General features: G+C 40.1%; 1 protein-coding gene across 18 annotated transcripts in view; it reads right to left on the minus strand.

Annotated features, from left to right (window-relative positions):
* Positions 1–18,002, minus strand: part of FBXW12 (F-box and WD repeat domain containing 12) — an 80,273-nt gene that overhangs the window by 40,099 nt on the left and 22,172 nt on the right. For 16 of the 18 annotated variants that reach the window (XR_008297156.1, XR_008297155.1, XM_053219456.1 and 13 more), the window contains 2 exons: positions 4,593–4,622; positions 3,697–3,818 (listed from right to left, as the gene is read on the minus strand). Coding sequence is in view for 11 of the 18 variants with exons in the window: in XM_053219456.1 (XP_053075431.1) it covers positions 3,697–3,717 (21 nt within the window). In the remaining 7 variants the exon portion in view is untranslated. Of the gene's footprint in view, positions 1–3,696; positions 3,819–4,377; positions 4,528–4,592; positions 4,623–15,539; positions 15,613–18,002 lie in introns of those variants that run through there. The other 2 variants (XM_053219459.1, XM_053219460.1) reach the window with 2 other exon arrangements.

Raw genomic sequence — 18,002 nt, forward strand, 5'->3', positions numbered from 1 at the left:
GAGCAGAGCTGTTCTGCATCCAGTAGAATCGCGGCCTCAAAGACAAAGGGAATGCAGTCACCACCACAGCCCAAAATATGGCTGTTGCAGAAACAAGACGGATCATGGCAGATGAGTCACCTACTGCAAAGCTAACCATGTGGTCATTCCATGGGCAGCAGCTATGGAGATGTGTTAACTATAAGGAACAGATTGACACAAACTCTGGCATATGGCTCTGGGCAAAGAGAGAGAGAGACAGAGGATCTGAAGAGGGGTCTGCACCGACAGCAGAGAGTCCTATGCGGGGTTCGAACTCACGAACCGTGAGATGATGACCTGAGCCGAAGTTGAACGCTTAACCGACTGAGCCACCCAGGCGCCCCTCCTCCTTCTTTTCATATCTGAATATTTCATAGGGCTGTCTGCACAACAGCGTTTGCCTCCATTCTTAGGTCCTTCAGAACTCCAGTTCCACGAAGGCTGTTCAGCCCCGCAACTTCCTTCACGTTTAGTTCAGAAGCCGCTTCAGTGTAGTTACGTTGATTTTCCTCTCAACAGTTTTGGACTTAATCAAACATTACCTCTTTGTTAAAATGACATTAGTGGGGGGAAAAGGGGGTTCTTATTCTTCCTCCCTGGCAGTCCCATTATACGCTATTTTTCTGGTATCTCTATTTCACGCTTTATATCATAAATGCCTGGGTATCTAAAATTTGTGAAAAAAAAGCATATGGAATTACTCATTCAGGGAAATTGGCCCCTCAAAGGAACCATAATTCCCTCTGGAAAGTGGAATTAGATTCTCTACACTCATTTATTGCATCGGAGGATATCTGCTTCCTGTCGCTCTGGAATCACACGTAACTGACTGAGCCACCCAGGAGCCCCTTATTTTGTTTTAAAAGACAATTATCACTCATTTGTGAATGTTTTACTTGGTTTGTTTTTTGTTTGTTTGCTTTTTTGTTTCAAGTTTTTACTTAAATTCCAGTTAGTTAATATACAGTGTAATATCAGTTTCAGGTGTAGAATTTAGTGATTCATCACTTACATATGACATCCAGGGCTCATCACAGCCAGTGCCCTCCTTAGTACCCATCACCCATTTAACCCATCCCCCTGCCCACCTCCCCTCCTCAGTTTGTTCTGTATAACTAAGAATCTGTTTTATGGTTTGCCTCTCTCTCTCTTTTTCCCCCATGTGCATTTGTTTTGTCTCTTAAATTCCACATATGAGTGAGATCATATGGATTTGTCTTTCTCTGACTGACTTATTTCACTTAGCATAATAGTCCTTAGCTCCATCCACGTCATTGTAAATGGCAAGATTTCATTCTTTTTTATGGCTGAGTAATATTCCATTTTATATGTATACCACATCTTCTTTATCCATTCACTGTTCATTCCTCCCTTTTTTCTCTCCTCACATTGGCTAAATCAGAAGAATAATTTTAAAAATCGCAGTGGTAATTGTCATTTAAGATTTGTTTCAGCCTAAAAGTTAAATTGTTTCTTTGTTTTATCATTCTATGATCATAGGATCTATGTGGTTTAGGAATAAACGCAGTTTAGTTCTGGGTTATTACATTTTTAATATTCAACTGAATATAATTTCATAATATCTGTTTTAATCTCTCATGATTCCTTAATAGCGGAATGGGTTTATACTGTAAATTTTGGATATACAAGATAAATTTAAACACACAACAATAATAGAAGAAATAGCATAGTTAACAAAAATAAAGAATTAACAAGCATCTCCCTATATTCATAAGAAACTAACAATATAAAAATATAGTGTTTACCTTATAGTAAAAGACATTTAATTTGATAGTGTAACTGAACAAATGTGACTTAGCTCCTTGGTGACCCACAGACAGCAACTACACGAGGTGGAACTGTCACACAAAGGAAACTTTATTTGCAGCAAAGGACATCAACGGGGAAAAACCTCCAAAGCTGTCACTCCCTGAGCAAGGGTGAATGGGTTTCTTTTTCTTTCTTCCTTTCTTTCTTTCTTTCTTTCTTTCTTTCTTTCTTTCTTTCTTTCTTTCTTTCTTTTTAAAACAATTTTTAAAATGTTTTTTCCATTTATTGTTGAGAGAGACAGAGACAGAGTATGAGCAGGGGAGGGTCAGAGAGAGAGGGAGACACAGAATCTGAATCAGGCTCCAGGCTCTGAGCTGTCAGCACAGAGCCTGACATGGGGCTCGAACCCACGAACCATGAGATCATGACCTGAGCTGAAGTCGGACTCTTAACCGACTGAGTCACCCAGGAGCCCCTAATGTTAGGATGACTATTTAGAACAGGGATCCCTGTCATTATATGTAGAGGTGGCCATAAAGCAGCACACGGAGTTTAAGGAGTCATGCTCATCCACACAGTGTAAATGAGGCTTGTACTCCTCCTTGGGCAGGGAGTTTAGTATTATGATGAGGTCAAGGTGACTGTCGGTCACTCCATGGGTTACTCCATGTTCCATCTGTGCAGATGTGAGTCAGGGGTTAAGCTCAAACTGCTCTGAGTGGTCTGGCCAGGCCAGAGCTCCTCACCAGGGCAGTCATTAATTGCTTGAGAGACAGTTTTGGTTTTCACCCCAATGCTATGCCCCTTGGGTCTCTGGCCCAAGTTAAGAGATAAGCTGGAAAGAAGAATTTAAGAAAAAATGTGGGACAAAGGTTGGTGGGTATAAGCAGGTGAGCAGAAAAGTTCAGGTCTTGGGGTCTATCTTGAGCTTCATCATAGCTTCCTGTATATGTAAAATATTTAAAAACACAGTCCTATTTTACACCACATTTAAAACTGAGCTTAATTATTTCAATTTAAGATATCCAGACAGCTTAAACATTTAAATTAAGAATATAAAGCAGTAAAATTTTGCAAATGACTATATCTAAAATTTAGGGGCAGGGACAAGCATATCAAACAAGAAAGCAGAAACTACGTAATAATGGAATTACTTGATTAAATACCATGTAAAAATATTTGTGTGATAATATATTCTATAAACACAATTAATACACACAATTAACACATAACTAATTGATCTGGTAAAATGTACTTTGCAGGTTATATAATTTGATTAGTTACATAGAAGTAATAACTCATGAATTTCTGAGGAAAGACTAAGGGAAAACTGAGGAAAAAAGTATGAATATTCAATTCACGAAGAATAACCCAAAAGACACAGCCTCATAGAAAAATATTCAAATTCACTTGAATGCATATTAAAGTAACAATGCCAGGGGCACCTGGGTGGCTCAGTTGGTTAAGGGTTAAGTGTAGGACTCTTGACCTCAGCTCAGGTCTTGATCTCGGGTTGTGAGTTCAAGTCCCGTGTTGGGCTCCACTGGGCGTGAAGCCTACTTAAAAAAAAAACAGGGGTGCCTGGATGGCTCAGTTGGTTAAGTGTCTGGCTTCAGCTCAGGTCCTGATCTCACAGTTCATGAGTTTGAGCCCCACATCAGGCTCTGCACTGACAGTGTGGAGCTTGCTTGGGATTCTCTCTCTCCTTCTCTGCCCCTTCCCCACTCTCTCTCTCTGTCTCTCAAAATAAATAAATAAACTTTAAAAATAAAAATAAAGTAACAATGCCACATCACCTCTACTCATCAAACAGGTGGGAATGCTGAAATTACTAATATTGGTGGGAATAAGGAGACTAGCACACTCTTACCTTGCTGGTAGAATTCTGACTTGTTTTCAACCTACCTGGAAAACCATTATCCTCATCCTCTTCCTCTTCCTCCCTCTCCCTTCTCTTTTTCTCCCTGTCTTCCTTCTTTCCCTCCTTCCTTTCTCTAAAGCAGCATCCCACTCCTGTGAATCTCAATCTGCCATAAGAATAAAGAAACAAGAATAAGCTTTCTGCAAAGCTGTGATAGGCAAACATCTAGTGAGGCTACTAATATTAGAGACTGTGGGGTGTAAAAGTTAAAGACCCCAGAGCCAGTTCAAATCCCAGCTCTGCTACTCATCAGATATGTGACTACTGGCAAGTTATTTAATCTGACAGTGTTTCATGTTCCAGATCAGTGACCTGGGGATAACACTACATCTAATTCATAAGTTTGTTTTGATAATTAAAATAGATCATTTGCATAAAGTTTTAAAATAGTCCCTAGGAAACAGTAAACAACATATAAATGTTTTTCATTGTCAACAAATAAACTGATTCTGCAACTTTAAGGTTTTAATAAAAACATATAATCTTGCGATGTAAAACACATTATTAAAATATTATGTTGGCAAAGGTACACAGAAAATAACATTTTTATTCTCTCATCCCTTTCTGTGTATATCAGATTAAATAAGCTGCATCTCAGTGAAAAAGCCGCAGAGACCACTAGTTTTACTTGGTGGATCTGGACAGAGCGTTTATTAAACACTGACCGTGGAAATGGCTCTGTGACTGAATCATAGTTCCCTTTGAAGTCAGGTGGTTTCCAATTGTCTTACTTCATCAAAGTTTAAGGAACATAGATTATAGCTCACAAATCACTAAAATTGTTTTTAGTATCATGATGTAATTTTTTATGTCATTAGGAAGGACTTCCAGGATGTAAGTGACCCTGTTAAAATAAAAATTTTAATTCCCATCTACTTACGTAATGTGAACATGATTTTTCAGTGTGTATCTGTGGAAATAAAGGATACATATAAAATGGGTGCTAAATCCCGAGTGATTCCAGTAACAAGTGGTATCCAAGGGTACACACACACACTAACTGGACACAATCAGCACCATGCATCACATTCAGAGATGTATAGCTAATAAAAAGTTACTTCTAGGTTAAGTAACTATCAAAATTTGTAATATATGCTGTTTGGTTTGATCAATGTATACTACTAATGACTGTGATGATAACCCAAGAGAATTTTATTAATACTTTATATCCTATAGTCATAGGAAATTGAAAACATCAATTCATTTGCATATTTCTGTTGAAGAAAATTAGAAAAGCCTGACCAGAAAAGATCTGTAAGACAACAGGTCAGGGGGCACCTGGGTGGCTCAGTTGGTTAAGTTTCCAACACTTGATTTTAGCTCAGGTCATGATCTCATGGTCATGAGACTGAGCCCCCTCTCATTCTCCCACATGCTCTCTCGCTCTCTTTCAAAATAAACAAACAAACAAACAAACAAACTAACATTGTGCATAAAGTTGTGGGGAAGGTTGAATGAAAATTTTACTCATTCAAGGAGAAAAAGTATGGAAAGTTTCAAACTGTGAGCTCATGCATGTGTTTTTCAAATTATCGTGGTGACACCAAATCACCATACAATGTAGATTCCACTGGATACATCTTAAAGAATGACTTTTATTTTTATTTATTTATTAGGATTTTATTTTTAAGTAATCTCTACACCCAACTTGGAGCTCCAACTCACAACCCCGAGATCAAGAGTCACACGCTCCACCAACCGAGCCAGCCAGGCACCCCCAACATTTTTATCTTAAAACATCAATATTTAAAATGAGTCAGTCATGGCATGCCTGGTGGCTCAGTAGGTTAAGTGTCTGACTTCAGCTCAGGTCATGCTCTCACAGTTTGTGAGTTCAAGCCCTGTTTTGGGCTCTGTGTTGACAGCTCAGAGTCCGGAGCCTGCTTCGGATTCTGTGTCTCCCTCTCTCTCTCTGCCCCTCCCCAACTTGTGCTCTGTTTCTCTGTCTCTCAAAAATAAATAAACATTTAAAGTCTTTTTAGATAAGTCAGTCATTTAATAATTTGTAACCATTTAAACTTAGGATGAAACATTTTACATGTCACTTAAAAATATGTATAAGTGGATACCAAATTTAGAGGGACTGAAAGCAAAAATCTTGAAGACTATCACGGTAGACAATGTGGTCAATCAGAACAGTACTGAGAAGGTATACTTTACCTCCCAGAACTATGCGACACGTCCCCATTTAAGTCATTCATCCAGAACTGGGACTTACAGGATTTGTGATACCCAATAACTTCTGAACTTTTCCTTTAAAGTTGGTGTTTTGAGGGACTTTTTTTTCAAGTGGTAGAAAGAGTTACTATTTAGTGCTCGTGGAAAGAGCACTCCGTCCCAGGATTCTTCACCTTCCCTAAACAAAGCTGAACTTGGCAGATTCCAAGTAAGCTTTGGAAAAGTAAGCTTCCACGTTAAGATTCTATGAGTCAGTATTAGAAACATTCTAAATTAAAGGTTTTGATTAAGTGAATATATAGTTTTGACTACTGATAAAATAAGTAACTGTATATGCAGATGTGACAATTGTACTGTGAACACATCTGAAGCTGTCCTGAATACAATGATTGCTCTACAGATAAAAATGCAGGAATTCAAAATTTGGGTAGGACACACCCTAACCTGCTACAGGTTTGGCAAGAACCAGATTCTGGAGTGGACAGTACAAACCACCCTTAAAACACTGAAATTGAAACTCATAAGATTTAGGCATTACGGAATTTGGAGTTGGAAGAAATAGGTGGGAGTTATGACTATACCTCCTAAGTTCAGAGTTCATACTCTTGGGGGCATTTGGCTGGCTCTGTCTGTAGAGTGACTCTTGCTCTTGAGGTTGTAAGTTCAAGCCCCATGTTGGGTGTGGAGATTACTTTAAAAAATAATTTAAAAATCTTGGGGCGCCTGGGTGGCTCAGTCGGTTGAGTATCCGACTCACGGTTTGTGAGTTTGAGCCCCGCGTCGGGCTCTGTGCTGACAGCTCAGAGCCTGGAGCCTGCTTCGGATTCTGTGTCTCCTTCTCTCTCTGCCCCTCCCCCACTTGTGCTCTGTCTCTCTCTGTCTATTAAAAATAAATAAATCTAAAAGAAAAAAAATTTTTTAATCTTAAAAAAAAAAACCCACAAAGTTCACTCTCTTCTACTGCCAGGCGTATGGGCCTTGAAAAGACATTTACTCCTTCCCCCGCCCATTGTTATTTTATTACCAACAAACTGGAAATAAGAAATATCTCGTCCAGCCTGTTTCTCACAGACACTGCAGGAGTCATAGCAGGTAAAGTGGACTTACTCATTTGCAAATTTTTGAGTAGGAAAAGGGTTATATTATTAATATTTGTTTTCACTCAGGGAAGGTGTTGGGACAGAAATTACCTAGGTATATAATTTGCCTGGAAAATGTATAGGAAAATGTACGGAAACCTGCACATAAATAATGTCAACTGCCTCATGCTATAATATTTTCAATAATGCTTGCTGTTGGTAATACTCCATGGTTTTGCTTGCAATACTGTGATCGATTACTAAAATTAACACCAAAGTAATAATATGGAAGATTAAGAAATGGGAGTGAGTTTTCTGTTTTGTCTCTTCCCATCTTTTTTATTGTCTATTGATTTAACACGTGTCACTGAACTTCCTAGTGACTGTCTTTCTTACCTCAGAGATAAGTATCAACTTCTAAACATTTAATTGCAAAGTTCTTGTTGCTTATTCTTTACCAAATGATCTCCTTGCAGATAGTCTGTACTAGCTTTTTTTCTAGCATCTTCTAAAATTCCATTTTGGGGATCATTTTCTTCCAATGTCCAATTGCTCTAGGGAAATAAATTAAGCAATTTAATTGCATCAGACAGAATTCATTCCGAATGACCTGAGGAAAGAGCAAACTTGAAGTATTTAGACTTCAATTCCTGGCCAATGAGGGATCGCTCTAAGAACTTGTGCTTCACCTGGAGCTTTCTCTACCCTCCCGTCAAAGGCTGCATATTTTCACAGCTTCTCTGCCACTATGAAGGAATTTGTCAAAAGCCGTCCTTGTTCTGGCAGTCTCCGTGTGGGCTGTCTTTGCAGTTGGTGAGTTACATATCCAGGCTCTGCCTAAATTTTCTGGGGTAAATCCAGGATCATAGGAAAATCAGAGGTAAAAGTGGAAGGGCTGTTCAATTTTATTTAATCCTTTTTTTTAAATGTTTATTTGTTTTTGAGAGAGAGAGAGAGAGAGAGAGAGAGAGAGAGAACATGAGCAGAGGAGGGGCAGAGAGAGGAAGACACAGATCCGAAGCAGGCTGCAGGCTCTGAGCTTCAGCACAGAGCCTGACGTGGGACTCGAACTCACTAACTGCAAGATCATGACCTGAGCCAGAGTTGGACATTTAACCGACTGAGCCACCCAGGCTCCCTATTTAGTCCTAATTCCTTTAGGTTACAGATGTAGAAACTGAAACTCAGAGGAAGAAAGGCTTCCCTCAGTGTCATTGGTATCAAAGCTGGGAGTCAAGTTCTAACCTTTCAAACCCAGGACCACTGAACTTTTCAAAATACCTACTTACTATCCAGGCCTTCAAACCTAGAAACTTTCATTTTCAGGGTCTATTTACATTTCTCAAACCCAAAAAGAACTTGAGCAGCTCTGTGGAAATAGAATCAGATATTCTTCTGGTCAATGGCTGGTTTTAGAGTTCATGCTTAATGGTAGGGAATCTCTGAGCGCCTCAGTGTGGTGCGTTCCAATCTGTGGGGGCTGGCGGCGTAGGTGGTGAAAGAATTCACCCAAGGCAGAGCAAAAGAGATCGAAGTTTCTTGAATACACTGCAAGGGAACAGCAGGCAGAACAGCAAGGGAGAAACTGTCTGCCAGGAGGCGGTGCTGAGGGGCCCCAGTAATGGGGCCGAGTGAGGCAGTATGGGGACGAATGGAAATTTCCCATTTTTTGGTAATCTTCGGAATCGCGCCTGCTCGTAATTGGTCAGTTAGGGCCTATGGCTATTTTGAGGTAGGTCACGTGATGAGCCTGTGTCAGCTCCGGTGGTCGCTGTGGGTCCTTTTGCCTTCCTCAGGTTTCCATAGCTCAAGCCTCTACACCCAACACATCCTTTTTCCATTTGGACTTTGAAACTTTCATTTATCTTCAATTTTTTTTACTTTCTATTGGTGCTTTCTCTCACTGAAAACATTTTTTTCCCAAGCGCCTCACATCTTAAGAGGCTCTGTAACAAATTGAAAACTAATCTCCATGCCTCTCATATCTTATGGGGAAAACTCCTTTCCCTCCTCTGCTGAATAAAAAACTCTTTCCTTCCACTCCAACACTTCTGACACCAAATGTGTGGGTTTTCCACACCAAGCAATCCTCCCATTTTCTGTGGACACCAATCGGGTGTCTTACAGTTTAACACAATTATGACACTACCACCGGCCATGCATCCCAACAGTATGGGGTAAGGACTCAATCCCACAAGACTGCCCCTACTTCAGACAGCAATCACAAGACTGGGCCTCCAGCACTTCTGACCAACTAGCTATAACACAGGAATTCCCGTGACTCCATTCTTAGGTTCAATAATTTGCTAGAATGGCTCACAGAACTCAGGAAAGTGCTTTACTTACGATTTCCGGTTTATTATAAAAGGCAGAACTCAGAAACAGCCAAATGGAAGAGAGGCACAGGGCAAGGTAGGTGGGAAGGGACACAGAGCTTCCATGTCCTCTGGGGGCACCACCCTCCCGGCACCTCAATGTGTTCAACCTGGATTCTCTCCAAACCCTTTGGTTTAGGATTTTTATGGAGGTTCCATTATGAAGGTGTCTACTGAGAAAAAGAGGCAAAACCGAAAAGAAAAAAAAAAAACAAACAAAGACCTTTATTTGAGGTCTCAGAATTGCAATTTGGCAAGAACAGATTCCAGAGCTACCATGTGCTGCTCACATGGGAAAACAAGGGGTTTTTATGAGAAAGGAGGGTAACTACATGATCCTAGATAAATAAGAGAAGAAAAAAACCTCAATTCAGTGCTGACTGGTAGAGCTGCTTTTGATTACTATCTAGTTGGTTATTTTATAGGTACTATCGAACAGAACTCCTCCTGGTCTGCATTAGGTAACTTTTCCATCACGATGAAGGTCATATCCACAGTTTTACGGTCTGAATACCAGTTGTTCTGTTGGATTTTACGAGCAACTGTTTGTAATACAATTAGCACTTCTGGCCCAGTTCGAGAGTTCATTACTTAGAATGGAAAATAGAGCTTCAAAATGGAATTTCTTATGTCTAGCAATTTTGTACAGGGGCACCTGGGTGTCTCAGATGGTTAAGTGTCCAACTTCGGCTCAGGTCATGATCTCACAGTTTGTGAGTTCAAGTCCCACACTGGGCTCTCTGTTGTCAGTGCAGAGCCCGTTCCAGATCCTCGGTCTCCCTCTCTCTTTGTCCCTTCCCCACTTGCTCTCTTTGTGTGTGTGTCTCTCTCTCTCAAAATAAATGAACTTAAGGGCCCCTGGTGGCTCAGTCAGTTGAGCATCCAACTTCGGCTCAGGTCATGATCTCGCGGTCCATGAGTTTGAGCCCCACATCCGGCTCTGTGCTGACAGCTCAGAGCCTGGAGCCTACTTCGGATTCTGTGTCTCCCTCTCTCTCTGCCCCCACTCATGCTCTGTGTGTCTCTCTCAAAAATAAATAAATGTTAAAAAAATTTTTTTTAAATAAATGAACTTTAAAAAAATTACACAGTTCCACAAAGGCATGATTAAATCATCGTCCTTTGGTGATTAGTTCAATCTCCAGCCCCTCTCCTCTCCAGAGGTTGAGGGGTGGGGTGGAAGGTTCCAATTCTCTAATCCTGTGGTTTTTTCCTCTAGAAACCAGCCCCATTCTCCTCCTCCAAGAGCCACCACCTCATTAGCATAAACTCAGGTATGGTGGAAAGGAGCTTATTATGAATAACAAAAGACACTCCTCTCCCCATCTCTCAGGAAATTACTAGGGTTTTTGGAGCTCTGTGCCAAGAACTGGAGACACACCAAACATATATTTCTTCTTATATCACACCTCCTCTTCCCTATTAAATGTAATCCTCTCTAAAGATATCCAGATATAGGGGTGCTGACGGCACAGAGCCTGATTGGGATTCTCTCTCTCTCTCAATAAATAAATAAGCATTAAAAAAACTAAGATATATTTTTACACTTTCCCATCTCTCACTCAATCCTCATCCCCACTGCTCCTGAGAACACCACCCACTGGCAGCGACCCTCCTGCAAGCAGACCGTGTGACCTTCTGGCTAAGTCTTATGCCAACCCTCTGTGAGGAGCATCTTTCTTGAAAATCCATCTTTCTTGAAAATCACTCTGTCCTTCTCTAGTTTTGTGGCCTTATATTTTCGCTCAAGTCTGTTTCTCTCCTTTGTACCCATATCAACCCTGTTCAGTCGGTGAAACACTTCATGTATCATATAAATCCATGCCTGTCTCACAAAAATGACTCTTCCTTTAAAAAAAATTTTTTTAATGTTTATTTATTTTCGAGAGACAGAGAGACAGAGTATGAGTGGGGGAGGGGCAGAGAGTGAGGGAGACACAGAATCCAAAGCACAGAGCCCAATGCGGGGCTCAAACTCACGAACCACAAGATCATGACCTGAGCCGAAGTCAGATGCTTAAACTGAGCCATCCAGGTGCCCCGAAAATGACTCTGCCTTAATGAAGGTTTTCATCATTGTTCCCTGAAAGTATTTTTATATTCTCCATAACTGTTCCTTTTGTCTCCAACTTGACTTCCTCTAACCCACCATCCTACTTCTTAAGAGCTGTCTTTTTTAGGGCAAATCTTATCATAGCTCTGCTGTACTAAACACAAAAGTCTTTGTGATAATTGCCTTACTACTATGATGGGTTTCCTAGTGATAGAGTAGGCAGTTAGTGATACTGGAGCAGGAAACAGGACTTTCTCACCAGTACAAAGATAAAAATCAAGAAACCACCAATCATCCCCAGAACACAAACAGCTAGAAAAAGACCCCAGGGGATATGCATGCATTATCCCCTATAACCACTGCACTACAGTAACCTATAGCTTCGTTGTAATACATTTATATTGCGGTTGATCCTCCTCATGGAGGATAGCTGACATGACAGTTCCCATAAGGACCTCATAGGGCCAAAAACTCCCTCTCTGGACTGGCAGGAGGAGTCCCTTAGAGGATCAGAAACAGCTCAGACTCAGTCAGAGGCCTCCCTAACTATGACCCATAACCTATGCAAACAAAAACAAAAAAACCCCTAATTCTGGTGCAATTGTGACCTCTGGGCCTGCTTCCTCTCCCATTCTGAGAGTGTACTTTCCCCTTAACTGCTATTAAACTCTTGCCTACTTGAGATTTTGGCTCTGAATTCTTTCTTGGCCAAATTCAGAAACTGAGGTTGGTGGTGAGTCAGGGAAGAGACCTGCTGTTGACATCAGCTGTTGACATTAGTTGACACACCACTTATATACATATCCAATAACTACACACCATATGCTCAGCTTGTTCCAGAAACTGAGCTAGATCCTGGTTATAAGGCAGAAATGGTCCCTGGTCCAACAGTGTGACAGACCAGTGGCTGGAAAGACTGATCAAGTGCCAATAAACTAGTATCCAGAATATATAAAGAACTCTTGCAACTCAATAATAAAGAGACAAATAAGCCAATTTTTAAAAAATAGGCAAAGTAACTGAATAGACATTTCTCCAAAGATGATAAACGAATGGCTAATAAGTACATGAAAAGATGCTCAACATCATCGGTCAGTAGAGAAATATTCATCAAAACCACAATGAGATACCACTTTGTACCCACTATGATGGCTATAATAAAAAAGGGAGAAAATAACAAGGGTCGACAAGAATGTGAAAAACTTGGAATCCTCATACACTGTCACTGGAAATATAAAATGGTTCGGCTTCTTTGAAAATAGTCCAGTAGTTTCTCAAAAGGTCACCATATGACCCAGGGATTCCACTCTTAGGTATATACCTGAGGGAAATAAAAACACATGGCCACACAGAAAATGTGTATAAATGTTCATATCAGCCTTGCTCATAATAGCCTAAAAGTGGAAACAATTCAGATGTCCATTGGTTGATTAATGAATAAGTAAAACATAGTATTTACATCCAATGGAATATTAAACTTAGCTATAAAGAGGAATAAAGTACTGATGCATACAATAACAGGGATAGCCCTTTAAAATACCATGCTAAGTGAAAGAAGATAGACACAAAGACTACACATGTATGATTCTATTTGTATAAAGTGTCCAGAAAGGACAGAAAGTAGATTATTGGTTGTCTGGGGTGGGGGAAGGGAGGGGGTGTGGAGGGAGGAATGAAAACGGACTGCTGACGAGTACAGGGTTTCTTTTTGGGGTGATGAAAATGATCTCAAACTGATTGTGGTAATGGTTGCACAACTCTGTGAATATACTAAAAACCACTGTACATTTCAAATGGGTGAATTCTGTGGTATGTAAATCATATCTTAATAAAGCTGTTATATATAAACAGAGTTGATAATATAAATATGATTGTTATATCAGATCATTACAACATATAATTATATATAATAAAGTATTATACACATATACAGTGGACCCTTGAACAATGCAGGGTAAGGGCACTGACCCTTACTCCCTCATACAGTCAAAATCTGTGTATAACTTTGGGCTCCCCAAAACTTTACTAATAAGCCTACTTTTGACTGGAAGCCTTACCAATAACGTAAACACTTGATTAACATATATTTTGTATGTTATATGTATTGTGTACTGTATTCTTACAATAAAGTAAGTTAGAGAAAAGAAAATGTTATTAAGAAAATCATGGAGGCGCCCGGGTGGCTCAGTTGGTTACGCCTCCGACTTCGGCTCAGGTCATGATCTCATGGTCCATGAGTTCAAGCCCTGCGTGGGGCTCTGTGCTGACAGCTCAGAGCCTGGAGCCTGCTTTGGATTCTGTGTCTCCCTCTCTCTCTGCCCCTCCCTGCTCACGCTATGTCTCTCTCTCTCTCTCAAATAAATAAACATTTAAAAAAAGAAAATCATAAGGAAAAATACATTTACATTTCAATATTGTCCTTATTGAAAAAAATCCACATGTAAGTGGACCCACACAGTTCGCTTTGGGCCAAGAGTATGTAAGCTTTTGAAATTAATATAACATTGTATGTTAATTACACTTCAATTAAAAAAAAGAAAAAAATATATGGAAGCCTTAATGAAAGTCAGCAGCTTTGGAGGTATCTCAATATAACTGCTTCATGGAAATTTGTAATTTAGAGAGTGTTTTCTAAAACAACTGAGAAGGATTATGAAAGTTGTTATTTACCTATGAAAGGGCAGGGCCAGAATTAAGATCCCCATTTTACATGAGGGAGGGGGTCACAAGTTCCCTATTTCTTCACTTCTTTAGAGAGCAGTATGCATCACAGAAGAACCGGGCCCCTTCTTTTTTTTTTAAGTTTACTTATTCTGAGGGTGAGTGGAGAGAGAGAGAATCCCAAGCGGACTCCATGCTGTCAGAGCAAAGCCTGATGCATGGCTTCATCTCATGGAACTGTGTGATCATTACCTGAGCCGAAATCAAGAGTCAAATGCTTAACCAACTGAGCCACCTGGGTGCCCCAATCCCAGCCCCTTCTTAGGGATCTGATACTTCCTGTGTGCCAACCAGGGTCTCCTTCATCCTAGCTTTTCCCCCTAAGGTCAGAAGACAGAACAACTCTTCTGAATGTGTTTTTGTCTTCCAGATTTCCCTCTTCCTGCAGGTGCAGGGGCTCGCCTACAAGAGATGAAGGTGAGCTCTACTTCCGTAGTTCCCAAGAACAGGAATGGGCAGCATGCCAGTTCCCTCGATAGCCCCAGATTTTCTTCTGAGAGGTGGGGACAGAGGGGGTTGGCATGGGAATAATATACCACAATAAAATCTGGGTCATCAACCATGTGTAGCCCATTTCATATGTTCCTGAGCCCTCTTCCCATGCATTATTCCAGTCAGTTCATACTCTCTTGTGGGGTAGAAGGCAAATATTTTGAACCATTAAATGGACGAAATCACGGCTCAAATCCAGATCTGTCCTATGCTGCAGTGGACATTTTTTCAGCTAAGATATGCCAAAATGTACATCCTGCACCCCACATACTAAGGCCCCACAATGTACTCTCTGTCCCCTTCCTTCTATATCTTACCTCTGCTGTGGCGAGTTTGACATCACTAATGTCTGAAGCACCATATATAAGTCACTCAGTAACGTTCATAAGAAAAGTCTAACCTTGAAAGACATTTTCCTTTCTGTAATCCAACAATCACATTTGGTAGTTGATAGGGCAGGGATTTTCATCCTGATGAGTCTTTTAGCTCAGACTGGGGAGTTCACAGATCATATGTTATATTATAATTTATGTTATATTATATTATATTATATTATATTATATTATATTATATTATATTAATTATATTATAGTTTTATTGGTTAAGTGCCAGTTATAATTTATATTATATTATATTATATTATATTATATTATATTATATTATATTATATTATAATATTGGTTAAGTGCCAGGGGCCAAACACTGAAGTTGCTAAAGACCCTTCTCTAAACTCCTGGTCTAGCGTTCCTTTTTCAGTCCCCCTCCCCCCATTACCAGTGATGATGGTCAGAGGACCTGGAGTAAAGCATCTGAAGCAGCAATCTGTGTCTCATCTTTAGGTTGAGTGCATGGAGAATATAAATAAGTGCTGGTTTATCTCTTACATCAAGCCAAGTGAACCCATATGTGGCAGTGACCAGGTTACCTACAGTGGTGAATGCCATCTCTGCTCCAAAATTCTGTAAGTCTTGATTTCTCTTCTCCCTTCTGTCTGTCAGGAGGCTAAAGGTAGACAAGATAGGAGTAACCTCCTCAGAACACTTCCTAATAGTTCGATCTTCCCTCCAGAGACTCCTCCATTTCTTCCATCCTTCCCTATGTTCCCAGAAGGGATCTCATTCACACAATGCAGAAACAGAAAGCCACTGAGGTGAGAGTGTTCTGTCTGGCCTGGCTAAGTATCAAGTGGAAAGTTCTCAGTAGCAAGTAGCCACAGGATTCAGATCATGTGATCACAGATGAGGGTTACCCTCAAGCCCCCTCAGGCCAAAGAACAAATGCTGATGAAGAAGAGGAGGAGTGGGCTGGGTGTAGAATCTTCCCAGCTGATGGCTTATTGATCTTTGAATGGATATTATTCTCTCAAATAACTTTCTTTAGCTTCCAATTTTCTTTTACCTTTCATGCATTAGCTATGTGGTTTAGTCTTTGGCCCCATCATATGTTAGAAGATTTGGGAGACAACCACATGAAACGCCCAATTCTTTGGTCTGAGAGGAATAATAGTGAGGCACCAAAGTTTTTATCAAGGAGGCTGCCTTACAGAGGTGGGAGGAGGATTTCCCAATATCTGCTTTCTCCTTTAAGGAGAAAAGCTACACCCCTGGGTAACTAAAATTTAGAGATTAAGTCCAATACTTTAAGAGAGAGAAAAGCAAAGACATGAGAGTAGAAAAAACTTATGTCTTTCTGTTTCCTCTTGTCTTCTTAAAAGAAGAAATAATAATCTTGGTCACAATAACAGATGTTGAGCTGGGCAGGATTAGACTTTCTTGCATGCCTTGCTGCATAAATATCAAAATTTACACTAGAACCCATAAAACACTTGGTGAGGCAAACAACTTTGGCATCAGCCTCAATCACTGGTATAGACATCTGACAATCAGAATGCACAATCTGGGGAACTTAGACCATCATAGACTCATAGGATGCTAAAACCAAGAGATACTGGAGAGACGGCTTCCAGAGAATTCACACTGACTATATTTTTTGAAATATTTTCTTAGTAGTTAAAATGGGAATTAAAAGTAATTTACTATAATCTAGTTTGGATTGATACATTAATTATGAAAGTATTTTAAAAACTTTGCTCCTATATAGCCCCATGCTTATTCGCCCTTCTTTGCATATTATTATCATGCAAATTATACTTCTATACATGTATGCCCATCAACATAGATTTATTGCTTTAGTTAGTTGTCTTTTAACTCAGGAGAAAAAAGTTTACAGAGAAAAAATACATTTATACTATCTTTTCTATTTTCCTATGTAGTTACCTTTATTGGTTCTCTTTGTTTCTTCATGTGGATTTGAGTTTCTGTCTAGTGTCCTTTCACTTCAGTTTAAAGTACTGTCTTTAGTATTTTGAAGCAACAGATTCTCCCAATTTTTGTTAATCTGGCAGTGTTTTAATCTCTTCTTCCTTCCTTTCCTTCCTTTCCTTCCTTCCTTCCTTCCTTCCTTCCTTCCTTCCTTCCTTCCTTCCTCCCTCCCTCCCTCCCTCCCTCCTTTCTTTCTTTCTCTCTCTCTCTTTCTTTCTTCTTTCTTTCAGAGAGAGAAAGAGAGTGTGAGCGAGGGAGAGGGGCAGAGGGAGAGAGAGAGATCTTAAGCAGGCTGCACACTCAGTGCAGAGCTTGACGTGGGGCTCAGTCCGACATGGCACCGTGACCTGAGCCAAAATCAAGAGTCAGACACACACCTTTATTTCTGAAGAGAATAATGTTTGCTGGTTATAGACTCAGTTGACAGTCACTTTCTTTCAGCACTTTATATCATCTTACTGTCTTCTGGCCATGGTTTCTGATGAGAAATCAGGTGTTAATTCTACAGAGGATCAGAGTATGTGATAATTCATTTCTCTACTGCCTCTTTCAAGATTCCCTCTTTGTCTCATCTTTCCACAGTTTGATAATGATTTGTCCATATGTGGATCTCTTTGAGTTTATCCTATTTTGAGTTTATTGAACTTTTTGGATGTGTATATTAATGCCTATTTATTTACTTATTTATTTTTAATGTTTTATTTATTTTTGAGGGAGAGAGACAGAGACAGAGCATGAGCATGAGCAGGGGAGGAGCAGAGAGAGAGGGAGACACAGAATCCGAAGCAGGCTCCAGGCTCCGAGCTGTCAGCACAGAGCCCGACGCGGGGCTTGAACTCACGAACCGTGAGATCATGACCTGAGCCGAAGCTGGACGCTCAACCAACTGAGCCACCCAGGCACCCCCTATTAATGCCTTTTTAATCAAATTTTTAATCAAAGTTAGAAAGTTTCAGCCCTTATTTCTTCAAATGTTTTAATTTAATTTAATTTTATTTTATTTATTTATTTATTTTTAGTTTATTTACTTTTGAGAGAGAGGGGGGTGGGCAGGGAGAAAGAGAGAGAGGG

The sequence above is a fragment of the Acinonyx jubatus genome, chromosome A2 (assembly GCF_027475565.1).
Source record: "Acinonyx jubatus isolate Ajub_Pintada_27869175 chromosome A2, VMU_Ajub_asm_v1.0, whole genome shotgun sequence".
Classification (NCBI taxonomy): Eukaryota; Metazoa; Chordata; class Mammalia; order Carnivora; family Felidae; genus Acinonyx; species Acinonyx jubatus.